This window comes from Camarhynchus parvulus, chromosome 6 (genome assembly GCF_901933205.1).
Source record: "Camarhynchus parvulus chromosome 6, STF_HiC, whole genome shotgun sequence".
Taxonomy (NCBI): Eukaryota; Metazoa; Chordata; class Aves; order Passeriformes; family Thraupidae; genus Camarhynchus; species Camarhynchus parvulus.
Window position 1 is genome coordinate 26,300,230 of NC_044576.1, and position 16,345 is coordinate 26,316,574.

A 16,345-nucleotide genomic window follows, 5' to 3' on the forward strand; every position below is an offset into this window, starting at 1 on the left:
TGACCAAATCATTGTCAAAAAGCCATAAAGGCCAGTGGAAATCGTAAACTGACAAGCAAGGGGGAGTTTACTACTTTAGGTGGCAAAAGAGCCTCTCACGTGTGAGTCCTCTGTTCCAGAAGACATAGTCTGGAACTCCAAACAATTGTTCCACAGCTTCCCAGAAAGCTTTTCTCATTCACAGACAAACCCATCCAGAGTTTGCTTGGACACTTCCTGCTCCAAGCTGCTTATTCTTTCCGTGGCAAAGTAAGAGCAGGATGGGCAGCTCAAGAGCCCTACACTGAGCTTTGCCATTCTGTGGCTCAGTTCCACTATCTGCAAAGCAGAGATAATGGTACTAAGATTGTGATAAGCATTATTATGATCAGTTTACAAGCACAGCACCAGCTAATTAATGCAGCTAAGTTTGATACATGTAGCTCTCAGAGCCACATAACTCTTTACAACAAACAGATCCCTTTCACAGCAAAAGAGACTTGTCTCCAAGGATGATGCTATCAGACTGCCAAAACCCACAAACTTTCAAAAATTAGGACAACACTGGTATAATGGACACAGTGTGCTGAGAAAAGTAGGTCTAAGATTGAACTAGCAGGATTATGTAGCTTGGGAAACCAAAACTGTGATTTTAATCAGCAGCTGCCACTGATAGAAGTGCAAAGGGTTGTGTTGGATTTGAGACTGCAGCACTACAGATACTGAAAATTTATTTCATAGGAAAAACAAATGGATCTTAACTCTTCAAAGGATATGAATTTATGGAGAGCATTTCAAGAACATGATTTTTACCAGTCCTTCATGTGTGCATTCCTATCTGGATCCCACAAAGCAGGTTTATAATTCATCTGGATCAGAGCATGGAGAACTAAGGAAGCTGGAGAAGGGCTCTGTAGTTCAGGTAAGGGTAGAGAGGTTAAAGAGGGAGCAGGAGCACTCTAGGCTCCCAGGGCAATACAGATTGCAAGTCTGAGGAAAGGTTTCCAGGCTTGGGAATATGAGGCACTTCCAAGCTACATGGCAATCAAGTCCTTTACTGTAATTCAGCATTCCTCCTGCTTCTGAAATTTCTTTATCAGTTTGCCCCTTCATTTGTCTTTGTTTTGTTTTTTTCTTCCTTAATCATATTTTTTAAATGAGCAGCATACATTTAGGATCAGTTTCTCAACAGTCAATGCAATTGCCACTGAGGGACCCCAGAGGATAAATTTGCCTTTAGTATACTTTTTATGTTTCACTGCACTGCAGTCCTGTTTTTGTCAGGTTTTCAGTAGCAAAGCATGCAGGCTGGGTGAACAGCATTATTTACGGCCAGCACACATGGCCAGGAATGAGGCAGAAGATCAGACATCTGCTGCAGACTCTTTTTAAAAGTTGTGGTGACATACCCCAACCCAAACTGAGAAACAGCATATTTCAGTAACCTTCCCAGCACCAGTGGGATAATGCTCAGAAAAGAGAGCATTACTGGAGCAAGAAGAGAATGGTCACTGTGTCAGAGCCAGCTGCCAAACTGAGAAGATTAAACTAATGAATGACACAAAGAGTCCATTCTTCCTTTTTTCTCACCTTCCTCTTAAAATCCTCCCCCACACTGAGGTGAGATCCTCACCCACACTGCCAAGAGATCAAGACCTGTTGTTGAGATAACAAGAGCTAAAAGGTTTACAAGATGTTATACAGGATGGCATGATTGAGATCCAGAAAAACACTTATGTACCTCAGAAGCCATTCAGGCCACATTCAGGTGATTACAGAATGCTATTCCACAGCAGTAACCAGCCATTACAAAATACTTAATCCCTGTGTTCTCAGCAGAAAATCCGTGCAGTTCTGCTCTGACAGATCCCAGATGGGACAGCAGCTGTGGAGCCCAGCAGCCACAGCCACACCCTCTTCAAAGAACAGCTGGAGCAGACTGGTGGTCAGAGCCCTCGCCCAGGATTACAGGAGACCCAGTTCTTGCTTGTTGAGGTGAAAGCTATCTTTCCCCTGAAGTGCTCCAGCTTCTGCCTTGAAGCTGTCCTTGGGCACTCAGTGAGTAATTGGAGGGTGCTGGAGCAGGCTCAGGCATGTGTGCTGCTGAGTTTGCAGAGCTGCTCAGGCTCCCAAGGCGAGCAAAAATGAATGCCAAGCCAGCCAGAGCACTGTGTCTGGCTGGTCTCCACTCAGCTGCCCACACACAGACATCCAGTGTCATTTAAGATGTCTTGACTATCCTTGGCTTCCAGTTCCTGCTCCAGAAGTGCCCGAGTGTTCCAGAGGTCTTGTGTCACAGGATATCTTGGGCACCTTACAGATATCTGTGCAGATATCTTGGGCCCCTTACAGCACTTGCTAACGCAATACATGCCTCATTTAGACAAATTAATTAAGTACATGGCAAGTTTAGGCATCTCCAACTAGAGGCAGTCCAAGGACTGAGGTCTCACATGACTGGTGTTAGTCATCGGTTCTGGTCTCGCATGTCCTGTTTTACATGTCTCATACACTCATTAAATCAAGCACCATGGCTTTATTAAATCAAGCTCCAAAGTCTTATCCTTCATAACCAGCTAGCTCCAAGACATTCCCTAAAAAATTACAACAAATAAAGCACTTACCCACACAAAGGCTTCAAGGAAACTCAGCTGCAAACTGATGTTCTGTTCCAACAGTAGCAAACTGCAAAACAGGCAGGATTTTGCTGGAGAAGCATCCAAATAACATTAAATATGCTGGCAAAGCTAAACAGCAATAGAATCAGGCATTCAAATGAACATGAAATATGAATATTGACTTCAGCCACAAATTTGTGTTCAGCAAGATTTGCTGTTGTAAATATCTGTCTTAAGCAGCAGAATTATCAAGGCTTCTTCAGCTGAGAGACTGTCCTCTCTCACACCCTCTCTCACAGGAGTGCATGTACCAGCAGCAGCACTGTCTCACCAAGCTCATGGCTGCAGGTGATTGCTGAAAAACTATGATTCAGTGTTGCGTAGTTACACAGACAGGCAGCTAACACATGAGTAAGTCAACAGCAGAACACTGTCTCTTCCAGTAGCCTGAACATCCATCTCTGGTTTTTATGTGGCTCTTCCACAATGACAGTTTCCTCTGATTTCCCCTTCTTCTGATAGGTCTTGTGCAGTTACTGAAGAGTATCAGCCACCTGGGGACTTGGGGTGCAGGACATCTGCATGTCCCAGGCTCTCTGTACGTACATGCATTGCTCTATAATCTGCTCACAAGGCTAAAACTTTCATAGAATAAAACTGTAGAATCATTTAGGTTGGAAAAAGATCTTGAAGTCCAACTGTGCTAACTGCCAAGACCACCACTAGCCATGTCCTTTAGTGCCACATCTGCAAGTACCTCCAGGGAAGGTGACTCAGTCATGTGCTGAAGTGAGTGACCAGCCACGTGCCATGAGTAATAAACCACTGGGAAGGTATTTACACTGTAAAAGGCAAAACAATCCTAAATCCCTAAGGTATTTATGACTTGAGGGAATAAGTCTACACAGCACAGCTCAATCAGGCTTCAGGAAAATTTGATTGTACCAACACAGTGCTGCACATCCAAGAGGATCCACTCACTCAGATCAGGCCAAATGTAAATACAGCTGCTATGCTTCCAGACCCAGCATGGATGTCTTCTATGCCTGTGGGATAAATATACCCTTTATCTCAGACAAAACTGAGTATGCCAGGTTTTGGTGTGTGGAAACACCATCATTTATACATTGCAGCCTCTAGATGAGTGTCAGCTGAGCTGCCTTCCCCTGGAATCAGCTGCCTGTCTCCATTGATCCTCATTATCCCATAAGTCCTTCCATATAGCTGAGGGACTCTTCAGGTTTATTAACTTTTGTCCAAAACCAATGAAAACTGGATGTTGCAATATCCCTTGCAGGTTCAAACAGCAGAACCTCATTTGCTTCATGTAAGAGCCAGACAGTTGATACTCACACAGCTTTCCATCACAATGTGAGGAACAAGGCTGGAGACACAAGCTGCCCTTGTAGGTGGAATCCACAATAAGGCCTTCATTTGCTCTTGGTTGAAATCTGTACAAATACTTAGGTTGCTGAGATTATTCAATGGTCTTGGAAAGACTCAGGGAACTGCAACAATCCTCAATGGTCTGCTTTGCAAGTTAATGGCTTTCCTTTTTCTGTGTGTGCACTTACTGAGAGAAACCTAACCCTTCCCTGAGCCTTCACCTCTGATCAGTGCAGGTATCAGATGCTGGTTGGCTTAGGTACATTCTGTGCTTATTTCTCATGCAAATGCAAACTACTATACACCAGCTGGCACCACTGCCAAATTTGTTTCATGGTTTTCATTCTGTTTTCTACCTTTTGCCTAAAAGGAGTATTATGTACATGGAGATAAGTTTTCTGTGAGAAGATAGTGAGAGATTTATTTTCTCATACAAATTATGGGATTAGATCCATTTTCCACTGAAACCTGTACTGTTATACCAGTGATAATTTAATTAGAGTATTTGCTAAACATTATCAGTAAAAAGCTAATCTGTGTTTCAAGAGCTTTGTTAATGTTATAGTGAGGTGGACCACTTACATAATTTTTAGCAAGGCATTTACACTATGCCTAATCAAGGTTAGCCAAATATCTCATGCTCCAAATCAGCCCTGTGTGTGCAGGCCTGATAGGCCAAGTCCAAGCCCAGGACTGAATCTGATTCTTTGAGTTTGAAGAATTAGCTTGTACACAGCCACGAGTCCTTTCTCATGCCTGAAGTCACAAGCCCTCTCCTGCAGGTCTCCCCTGGTTTCTGGGGTACGTATTCTTGTCAACATGGTTGATCATAAAGTCTCACCAGAAACCCTGGTTTCTTCTTCCAGACCAAATGCACACTCACACATAGAAAGACAAAAAATAGTGCATGTTAACACAGTGTATATTTAGACTTAGCCTTAGGAAATCAAAATTAGGCCTGATTCCCTGCAGGGTTTGGGGTGAGGCTATAAACAGATACCTGGAGTTAAATCTTCCTTGCTTTGCAATTTCTGATGAGGATAATCTCTAGTTAGAGAGATCACACCAAATGATTGATGAGCTTTGCTTCTTGTTTAGTGGATTGCTCTTTAATTCAATTAAAATATTACAACAAACCCTGCCCAGAGGATTTTATCCATGTGTCCATCTTTGAGTAATCTCATTTAAATCAGAATGTGGTGGCTTGCAGGCTCACTAGAACAGCAAGAGTAACTCCTCACAAAGCTTCAATCTTGGTTCAGACTTGATATTTGAAATTAAGCACCAACATGGCTTTTCAACCTTTTAGGGTTTTGGATCATCTTTTCAACCTTTGTTTAGGGCTTTGGATCAGTTTGCCAGAAGAAGTCACCCTGATCACTTAATTCTTCATGTCACTGCAGATTCACCTGCACACGACCATTGCCAAGAAGCCCTCACAGTGCAGGTGCACCCATGGCCCTGCTTTGCTCAGGTCTTCCAGCTTGAGACACTTCTTGTGGTGAATGCTTCTTGTAGTGAATGCTGTCCTCACTCACAGGCCAGCTAAAAACTCCTTGTTGAGCATTTCAGGTTTAGGTCAGGGCCACTGTGCTCTTCCATTCCACTCTCTCCTTCAAAAACTCCAGACTGTTGACAACTGGTACAGCTTTATTACTGTGCCACCCTGTTTGCCAAAGACTGCCTGAGAGAAGGCAGATCCACACCAAAGTCCTGCTGTGGGTGGGGCAGAACAAGGTTCTGCACAAGAGGAGCTACCAGACCAGCTGTGAGGAGACTCAGAGGTGTTTAGTGACTCAAGACAGGTATTCAGAGCATGAGTGGTTCAACAGCACATGGGACTGGGTAGGGTTTGGGACATAGTGCCCAAAGCTGAGCCTGGGCCAGCTCCCATGGCAAGACTGTTCAAAGCCCATATATTCTGTATAAAATAGCAGTAGTGCACCCACTACTTTTTCTGGTCCTTTCACTATAAGCTGACAAAAACAGGATGTAATGGGGCACCAGAAAATCCTACCAGCTAGCAAGGACTTTCACAGGCAACTTCATGACTGGGGGTCATACAAAGAGTAAATTTGTTTCAGTTTTCTGTGCAATGGTAAATTTTATACAATCTATATTTTAATATTCAATGTATATTACACAGTCTTATGTGCATTTAGTATTATGTAGCATAACACTAAGGCTTATGGAAGAGCCTACCTAAACTCAGATTACCTGCCTGTGAACTTTTAGAAAAAAATAAGTAAAAAAAACAACTCCAAAGGTAGTATATGATCTGTTGCCATTACTTTTGTTCATTCGTATGGCACAAAAGTGTGACATTCTCAATAAGCCATTTAAGACAAGCAGCTAATTCCTATAAATATGTTTTCACTGAATTCTAGCAGGCAGCTGCACCTTCACCTCCCCAGAAATTTTACATCATAATAAACTCAGAAACCAAAAAATTTTGTACCTTCAGCAGGTTTCTGCTCACTTGTTTGCAAGATCTGTAAAAAACCACTGTAGAAAGATTTGTAAAAATCAAATAGCAGCAATGCAGTCTCATCTAGGGGAAGAGAACTGCTTTTCTATAACCCTTTTTTTTTTTCCTCTCACACTGGACAATACTGGCAGGTTGAGATTTAACCAGAGATGGGCTCCTTTTACAAGATTGCTTATATAAAGCGAAGATAACACCAGCTGGGTTCATTTGAAAGAGGACATCTTGGAAAGAGCTGACAGCGCTGCTTTTGGAATGACACTGGAATGAAAATCTGAAATAATTAGCTTCTTCCTGTCTCGTAGGTATAACCTTTAATTTCTTGTAGAATGCATAGGATGATAATTAGAAGGAACTGTCACTGATACGTACTTTAAGACTCTTTTATAAATATATATTTTTAAATAAAGGCTGAGTGAAAATGTTGAAATTGATTGGTTTTGTTAGAATTACTGAATTGGAATGATTTTTTTTTTCCTGTAAATGATATTTCTTACTTCTGACTTAGTCTGTTTAGTGATGTGTGTATGAGGGCTGATACTGAAGAGTGTCTTCAAAGGGAAAATATGAGAACTGCAGTCCCAATCCCACAGGCTGTATATGTTTTTCCCCTGTGGGAAACAGCTTTCAGGTTGGAGGCCTGAAATGAAAATGTAAATAACTTCTATGGATGTTTTCCTCAAAACTCAACATTTAGCAGCAAAGGAGAAAATGCATAATTCACCAAAACTGAGCTATCTTAAGTTTATATGCATCAGAATACCAATCACCACAGAGAATAGTTTCAGCAGTAAATTTTAAGCACATTATATATGTTCTTGTGTCATATTTCTTCTAGTAATTTCTATTTCCTCTTTTTTTCAAATCCCACTGTTTCAGTTTCATTTGGTTATATTAACACTTTAAGTTTAGACTATTTGCAAGAAATCAAACTAGAATAATTAAAAGCCACCACTAAACTGAAATAGTAAAATTGTCACAATAGTGACCAATTATAGCAATGGTCTTTGAAAGATTTACCCAGTAGTTGCAATTATATTGGTTGACAGGGTATCAGTAATGTTATTTTTTCTCTCTGCAAAAATGACATTTTAACAGTAGCTACTACAAGCTCAGGGCTGCAGACAATGCATTGTTTTTATTTCCACTTTTAAAGACATTTTCAGCTTTTATTTCCTGTGTCCTCAGATCATTGCAAGAAATGGTGACTCTTGCTATTTATCTGCTGGTCATCTTGGCTCGAGCTCTTGCAGGGCCTTGCACTCCAAATAAAGCAGGTAAAATAACTTAAATCTCCTAAGATCTTCTCCTGTAATTAAGATGCCACAGGTTTTTTTCATTCAAAATCAAAAGGTTTTCTTTCAAAAAGTTAAACTGTGGATTCTGTAGAGCTAATCCTTAAATTTCTTTTATTGACCTGCTTTGAGCTAGCACAGTAAAGAATGTTCCATACAAGTCCTAACCCCACAAAGGATTAGGCATGTAGCTAATTCTCTGCAATAACCATAGTGCAAGAAAGTTAATCACAAAAGCATAAAGTAGCAAAGGGAACAAAAATTAGAAATTTTCTGTTATAGTACAGGCTAGATGTAGCAGATCTTTGCTGCCCAAACTGGGCTTTAGTCCCACAGACTACAGTCAGATTGCCAGACCTGTAAAATAGATTTCACTACAATTACAAAATGTGCTCTAGAAATGTGTTGGAATATGCCTCAATTTAGTGTTTGCTTTTTAGTGACTACTGTCACTAAAAAGCATGACTACTGTCAGATTGCTGTCAGTCATTTCATGGTATATCTAAAGTATTTGGCCCTCTAGCCATTTATTTCAGTACCTTTATTTGCACAAGCAGTTTCTCTTAACTACAGGAATTTTCATAGCTCTAAAGTTGCCAGTTTTAAATCTGAGCATTAACACAAGCAGAATCAGCTTGCATGTGCGGAAGGTTTTTAATCAGAAAAAGCAAATTGTTAATGTCTCTAGTTGACTTTCCCAGATTATTCCTAGCAGACATGGAAAGGCTGCAAAATGAGGCTTTTAGCATAAAAAATGAGAGTGGCAAGGGCTTTAAAAGAAGCAACTGAATAATTCCAGGGAGGGTACCTTTTTTTCTCACTGTAGTAATTGGAAGTCTTCCTCAGTTTTCAGGTCACTAATTGTTAGTCAATATTTGCCCTTAAAATTTCCATTGGATGTTCAAATTAGCTGTGCCTGTGAAAAATATCCAATTCTGCTGTCATGAAGCTATCAGTCTGTCTGTTATGATGTTCAGCATTCATGAGTGTATTAGCAATCACCATGTTTGGAATTACACTGCACTGCTGTTAACAGGGCTGGGAGTTTGGGTCACTTCCTATTGTTGTTAGCAGGCTTAGGTTCAATTTTAGATCTTGGCTTTGGACTTGACAATTGGAAAAATTCAGTTTGTGCTGGCACTACAGTGCCAGTCCAAGAAAAGAAAAGGCAGAATATCTATTGTGGCCAAGATTTATACACCAGTACAAAACAGTGCAGATCTGCAAAGCCTACCAAACAACCTCACCAATATTATTTTTACAGAGTCAGTGGTGTTACAGAAGCCAGCTTTGCAGCATAAGTTAATGAGACATTTTCAGTGCAGTCCTTTTTTACTTCAGGTTCCTCAGCAGTGTCTCTGCTTTTCAATCAGCTATTCCAAAAAGATAAAAAATTTTCACAAAGTTCTGCATTGATTAGAAGGCAATGGCTAAACTCTTCCAAAGAGGACAGAATTTAACAACCTAAAGGTCTGTTTTGTGTAGCAAAAGCTGCTCTCATTAGGGGACCTTCCAGCACACACCCCTGTTCACAGAAGGTTAAGCCCAATGGAAAGTAAGTAGGTTGACCTACCTCTTCAAAAAGAAAATACTACTGAATAACTCCAGGTGTATCATTTTCCTTCCAGATGTAATTTTGGTGTACTGCTATCCTAAAACCATCATTACCAGAATTCCAGAGTGTCCTTATGGATGGGAGGTTAATCAGCTGGCCCTTGGAGGCATTTGCTACAATGGGATTCACGATTCAGGATATTACCAATTCACAATCCCAGACCTGTCACCTAAAAACAAATCATACTGTGGCACACAGTCAGAGGTAAGACTATGAAGGTCAGCATTTCTCACTCAGGAAATGGCTGCACTCACTTGAGAGAATCCTATCCTCTTCAGCTTGAAGTAAGCTTTAGGTACCAATGGAAGAAGGAGGCAAACTGCAGAGTGAAGGAGAAGGAAGAATCACACAGCTGTGCTTTGCAGTTCCAGGCAAAATACTCACTGGCTTAGGGATATTAGTCTGCTGTTCACCTGCACCTGTGTTACACAGAACTTATGTTTAGTAAGGCATATGAATAGGCAGCACAGCATATAAAGAGCTACCAAACCATGTTTCCTTGGGGGGGCTGTTTTGAAACCAGAGTCTTCATGTTTCAATGTTTATTCCTGATGCCTCAAGGACTCAGTACTGCCCACATTTCTCTGTCTCACCATTCACAGTTCAAGAATCCTGTGTATCACTTCTATAACTCCATCGTCTCCAATGATTCCTCAGTGATTGTGAAGAGCCAGCCTGTGAATTACTCATTCACCTGCACATACAATGCCAACTACCTGGTGAACCAGGCTGCCTTTGACCAAAGGTACATCCTCTCCTGGGAGTGTGTCTCACCCTGTCCTCATTACCATGCCTCACTCATGCAGAATTTCGTCCTGTCCCCAGGGTGGCCACTGTCCATGTGAAGAACGGGAGCTCCGGCTCATTTGAAAGCCAACTGTCCCTCAACTTCTACTCTGTAAGTGCTCTTTGCCACTCACACCTTCACCTTTACCTTACAAAGGCTTCAGACAAAGGGCTGGAAAAAAAAGGGCTGCTGCTCCTGACTTTTATGTGTCATGGAGCACATTACTAGCCTGGAACAGATAATTGCAGTGGGATTGGCAGGGGTTCTTCTTTCTGCTGATTAACAGGGATATACTTAAAGTGAACAGAGCAGACTCATGCCAACTGTTCTTTTAATCCCTCAGAATCAGACAGTTTTTTCTGCTGAGAAGTACATTTCTAACCTGCTGACAGGTTTTATAAGAAAAGTCAAAACTTGTGTGTAGTCCCACTGCAAGATCAGCATGAATCTGCACGTACTCCTGGCCTTGCATGGCCTCTATAGACACAGCAAAGCTCCTTGCATTTCCCTGGCAGCTTTCTCCCTGGTCCTCTCACCTGACAGATATTTCATGTACCCCACAGATCTTTAGGTCATGCTGGAATTTTGTTGCCAACAAAATACTGTCCCTTGATATCAGTCAGACCTTTTTAATCATTCCTGTCCTCTCTGTAGCTCCACTGCACTGTTGGAGCAGCCAGCTCCTAATCCTGGAATCTTTTCTCCACAAAAGCACAGTCAAAAGCTCCAAAACAGCCTCTCTATTTTAGCACAGCTAGAAAAAGCACAACTAGAAACATACTGTGTTAAAATTATAGGCCAGGTAAAAGGAGTATTAACCACTAGGTAAGCCAATGCTAGGACTAAACCTGATATTCTTTGTACCGTTCTGGTGCTAGCTTTGTTGCCATCTTACCCAACAAGAAGCATTGGGATTTAAAGTAGGCATTTCAGTGTATTTGTAACAAAAACTTTTCACCTGAGCACTACACTGCTCCATGTTCAGCAGGCTGGCTTTTTTCTTGTGATTTCTGCTTGTCTTCCTTCCTTTTCTCCAACATGTGGCCATGTCCCAACTCCATTCCCATTCTGTACACTCACCTTCACTGTCACTCCCACCAGCTTCCCCCACCACCAGAAACAGCAGCAAGCTTGCTCCCCATCCATGCCCTGTGGGAATACATGCAATACATGCTACAACCCAAACAGCATCAAGTTCTGTCACTGATCATCATTATATACCAAATATTAATAAAATTTTTTAAAACATCATCTTGGGTTTACAATAGTCCTACTAACCAGTGTAGAGTTTGGAGGTTGCAGGTTATAAGAACCCAGATTTATGGGGTCAGTCTCTCCAGTGGTGTCTGAAGTTGAATCATGCCTTGCTTTGCACGTTACAAGTAATGTACGATGCCTTTGTCTTTGTCTTTCAAAGAATGCCAAGTTCTCAAGTATAAAGGAAGCCCCCTTTGTGGTTGAAACATCAGAAATTGGTTCTGACATATTTGCTGGAGTGGAAGCCAAGGGCTTAAGTGACAGGTAGGCAAAGGAAGGAGGAATGAGTAATAAATTGGCAATTGGGACATTCCTTGCTAATCTGGGGTTTGTATCTCCCCAGGTTTAAAGTTGTTCTCAACAACTGCTGGGCAACTCCCTCCTCAGAGTATTTCTACCAGATCCACTGGCCTTTGATTACCAAGGGGTAGGTGCTGGTGGGACCCAGGGGAGCACCTCTACTCAGCCCAGCCCTGAGGATGACTGCAAAACTGGTTGTGGGGGTATAAGGGAGCACAGGAAAAGCTGGCCCACAGCAGGGCAAATGCTCTCATCAGATGTCACCTCAGGACATATTTCACTGAAGCCACAGGGGCTCTGACACTGCTTCTCCACCCACAACACAGGTGTGCCACAGACTACTCCATCCTAGTGCACGAGAACGGGAAAACGAACCGGGCCACGTTCCAGTTCAACGCCTTCCGCTTCCGCAACATCCCCAAGCTGTCCAAGGTCTGGCTGCACTGCGAGACGCACATCTGCGACAGCGAGAAGTTCTCCTGCCCCGTGGTAAGGCCTCCCTGCTGGAGAAACACACAGTGCCACCTTCAGACAGAGGATGGCCAGCCCTCGCCGAGGGTTTGCAGGAGCAGAGCCAGTGCCAGGGCTCTCAGCAGATGGAGGCAGGCACTGCGGGAACCCAGCTGTGCAGCCCGACCCCTGTCATGCCACAGGCAACATTGGGAAACTTGTTTAAATGTATTGAGAAATAAGGTAGCCATTGAAAAACTCAGCTCCTGTCGATATTCCAGACTACAGTCCTGTCTGACAAACAGCTACAGTTAAACACAAGCCTGGAAAAAAGGAAAAAAGGAAAAAGTTGAGCTTTTTCCATTTTACCAAGTATCTCGGTGGTAAGAACACCCTGGGGGCAGTGGGAGAACCTGTCTCAAACCTCCCAGTCCCTTTCCCAAAGAAAGTCCTCCCTCCCTGCCATGCTGCAGTAAGTTATTGCTCTTGCAGACATCCTACACTGCATAAAATACATAAATTGTCTCTGGATGAGGAACTGAGGTAGAAGAGTGAATTATTGTGTCATTAGATGGGAGTATGGTGATGGTGCTATGCAGGCACATAATTTAACAAGGGCAGGTGCCCATAAAATGTCTTTCTTTAAAGACTTCTCTCTCCACCCTTCACCAAGTCAGAGCTCTGCCATTCTTTCTCTCATGCAATGAAACAGAATTTTATTTAACCTAAAATGAGAGCACAAAATACTCCATGGCCAACATGCTGTCATTTCAACAACAAATGTTTCTTGCTTGAGAGGAAACATCACTCCTGGTGAGCCAAATTTTTCATTCTAACCCCTTTCTCAGTCCAGGAGCAAATTAAGGCAGCATTTTGTAATATACAGCTTCAGTGCTAAGCAAGAGAAACTGACTTGTGCAAAATTAGCATGTTTGACAAAAACACTTTGTTAGAAATTCTAAGTTTCAAAGGCAACAAAAAAACTCTTAGATTTTGTTGGTTTTTTTCAAGATTTCTTCAGCTTTTTATCCAGCCACAGATCAGAGTTAAAAAAAACCCCACAAACCCATTACTTCATATGTGCCCCTCTGGCAGCACTGCCAAACACCTGCATCGTCCTTCTTTCAGGCACTGTGTGGAATTCCCACCTCACCCTTCCAGTGCAGGATAATTGCTCAATGAGGCAACATCCCTCGAGTCCAGTTCCCACTCAAAAATGCAGCTGGTGGTCTCCTGCAATTAAGGTTGAACCAAGCTGGTGGTCTGTGCTTACAAGCAACTCATAACCAGAATTACTACATGCTGAGTTTGTAATAAAAATGCCCACAGCTGGGGATCTGCAAAGGTCAGGAGATGTACAAGGACCTTTAATCTGCAGAGCACTGCCTCCAATACAGACCTTGTCAGCTGTGACAGGCATCATTAGTGCTGGACATGAACTGATCAATTCGGAAAGGATTTGGTGCTTCCTGTTTCTACCCAATGGGCAACAATTATCATCAGCAATAAACAACCACAGAAGCCTTCACAGAGGTCAGGGGTTAAACAGATGCAGCTCAATTTCCCTCTTCTTGACAGGAGTTTTGTTTAAGGCAGGGTGGGAAAGGCAGCCCGTCAAAATCTTCAGGAAGTGAACCGTAAAGACTCCCCTTAAATCCCTCCTGCACCAAAATCCCCAATAATTACAGGCAGAAAAAAAAGTCCCTAGAAAATATGCAGCAATTTTCTTGGTTGGAAACATAAGAATTGTGCCTGTGGGGTTTTTTAATAATTTTTAATTGTTTTGGTATACATGACTTTCTCTCTGCTCTCTTGAGACATGTGACAAGCGCAAGCAGCACGCGGAACAAACCGGAGGTGTTCTGGTGGCGGAGATCACCGTGCGCAGTAAGTGCCGGGGCTCCTGGGGTGCTTCTCCCTTGGGAAGCAATGAAGCTGGCAGGTAGGAGCAAGCAGAGGGAGCCACAGCCCTCTGCCAGACCCCTTTCCCCCAGGGCAGCAGGAGACTTGAACAGAAGTTGGTCCCCTCCAACTCTGGCAGAAGAGCTCAGTGACATTCTCTTCACTTGCCAAGTGAGTCCAGGCACCCCTTTGGCATTTATGATAAATGGCCAAACCACTGACACACAGAGCTGGCAGTGAAAGCTCTGCTCACCTGCCTGTGACCTCAGCAGCAGCTCAGACACACTCTGACAGGTTGCATGGGAGTGGGAGAGAGGTCAGGCGCAGCAGGAAAGTTTTTCTTTACACTGTGAGTCCATGCTTCAGCATATCCACAACACCTTCATGAGCTGCAGGGATGATTTGTGCCTATCCCTCCTGACTGATGGCACTGCCATCGGCCTTCCCCACTGCAGAACAACTGTTCCCTCCAACTGCTGCCTGCTGCAGGCACCAGGGATTTCTCTCTGAGCTGGTTCACCTTTTGAAGCAAGTCCTTGGAACAAACAATGTTTTCACTAGAGCCCTTTATACTAGTTTATCAACTGTATCTGCACCAATCTGGAAGCCAGTTTAAAATTACAAATACAGACACAGTAGAATTATTACAATCCATCATGTTGCACCAGTAAACCCCCCTCGGTGTTAGAAGGTAAAAGAACTGAGGATCCTTTTATAACTTCAAACAGTAAGTCTAACAGGAAGAAATATTCAGAATTTCAAAATGTGACAAATGTTTTCTGTTCTGCTTTTACAAAGCACACTGGCTATTTTAATCATCATCCTGATGTAATCTTTTTCTTCCTCTTTTATACAGGCAAAGGTTTATCCAGATTTTACACACTCTCAGGTAAACAGCAAAGGATGACAATGAAAGTATCAATCCCAAATATGCATTTTGAGTGTCCTTGTCAACATAAAATCCATAGCTCAAAGAAAAAACCTGAAATATCAGTAAATTTGACAGAAGAGTGACCATTTCAAAATCAGATTTTATTTCCTAGTGTAATATACTTTGTTTTCCTTTTTTGGTACACCCCTCACACCAGACAATAAAATCATAGCAATTACTTCCAATACAGAACAATCTTCTTTCTCTAATTGTCACACCCTCTTCCCAAAAAGGAACAATCATGTTTTACTGGGTTAACAGGGGTGTCTGAAAGCATTTCTGATTGGAAAGGCTTTGAAACACACCTTTCAAAGTCTATTTGTTAACATTTGATATGTTGACAGAGCCACATTAGGGCATGCAGTTTTATTGAATGGGGTGGGAAGAGAAGGTGAAAGGGAACTGACAGGGAAGTACTCACATGTAGCCTGTGTTTCTCTTGCAGATGTCATCTTCCACCTACTTTTTGTGATTGGATTTTCTGCTGTTTTATTATAAAATGCAGCCCAGCTGTACTTTGTAACTTTCCTCGATCCTGTTTGGACCTGGACTTCTTTACTAAAGATGTTTATTTTACAGAGGAAAAAGGAAAGCCACTAAAAATCCTTGTGCACCATTTTACCAGATAAATAAAATATTCCATGAGCTTTGTGCCTCAAATTCTGGAAAATCCCAAAGCAGATTTGCTTCTCCCAAGTCTCTGCTGGCATTTTGAATTAGTGAAAACCCTTGGGTTATGTATTCTGCCAATGCCTCCTTGTAAAAAGCTGTGATGGCAATAGGACTTGTTTCTAAAGAGAATATAGAGATGTGCAAATTCAGCATTTTTCAGTGCCAAATTTACCTTCAGGGTCCCTCTTCCCTGCCAGTCTCAGTGTGGTACCAAACTCCCCTCCACGCCTGGTCTTGCAAAGACCCAGTTTGTTCTGTGAAGGCTTGGAACAAAACAAAAACCAACCTAACATGTCAAGGATGGGAGGAAAGGATGCTTTTCATGTAGCAGTAATTAGAAGGTGCTCAGAGTTAACCTGACATTTCTTTCCTGATTCTCAGTGTTGTCAGTATTGATTGGTTGGATTAAGTAGAGCACACTGTAGGAGTAGGATGTCTTGCTGACTGGACAGGCTCAGTGCTGGATGGTTACATGGCATGGGTGCTATTGACCACATCTGAGGTTGGAAAACAAGGTAATGAGCCTTGCACTTCCTTGAAGACATAGCCAGTGGCAGACACCAGGGCCCAGGTGTTAGGTCTGTACCTGAGAAACAACAGCAAGACAAAAGCACTGGAAAGGGAAATCATGATTTATAAATAGCAGGAAATGTCAGGACATGAAATAA

General features: G+C 42.4%; 1 protein-coding gene across 1 annotated transcript; it reads left to right on the forward strand.

The window, feature by feature from the left end:
• Positions 1 to 6,721: 6,721 nt before the first annotated feature.
• On the forward strand, positions 6,722 to 15,652 carry TECTB (tectorin beta). The gene is made up of 11 exons (XM_030951519.1): positions 6,722 to 6,773; positions 7,657 to 7,745; positions 9,392 to 9,582; positions 9,981 to 10,123; positions 10,204 to 10,276; positions 11,583 to 11,686; positions 11,766 to 11,849; positions 12,049 to 12,211; positions 13,990 to 14,059; positions 14,931 to 14,963; positions 15,451 to 15,652. Exons 2-11 carry the CDS (start codon positions 7,670 to 7,672, stop codon positions 15,501 to 15,503), a joined length of 990 nt encoding a protein of 329 aa, XP_030807379.1. The 5' UTR covers positions 6,722 to 6,773; positions 7,657 to 7,669; the 3' UTR covers positions 15,504 to 15,652.
• Positions 15,653 to 16,345: the final 693 nt, after the last annotated feature.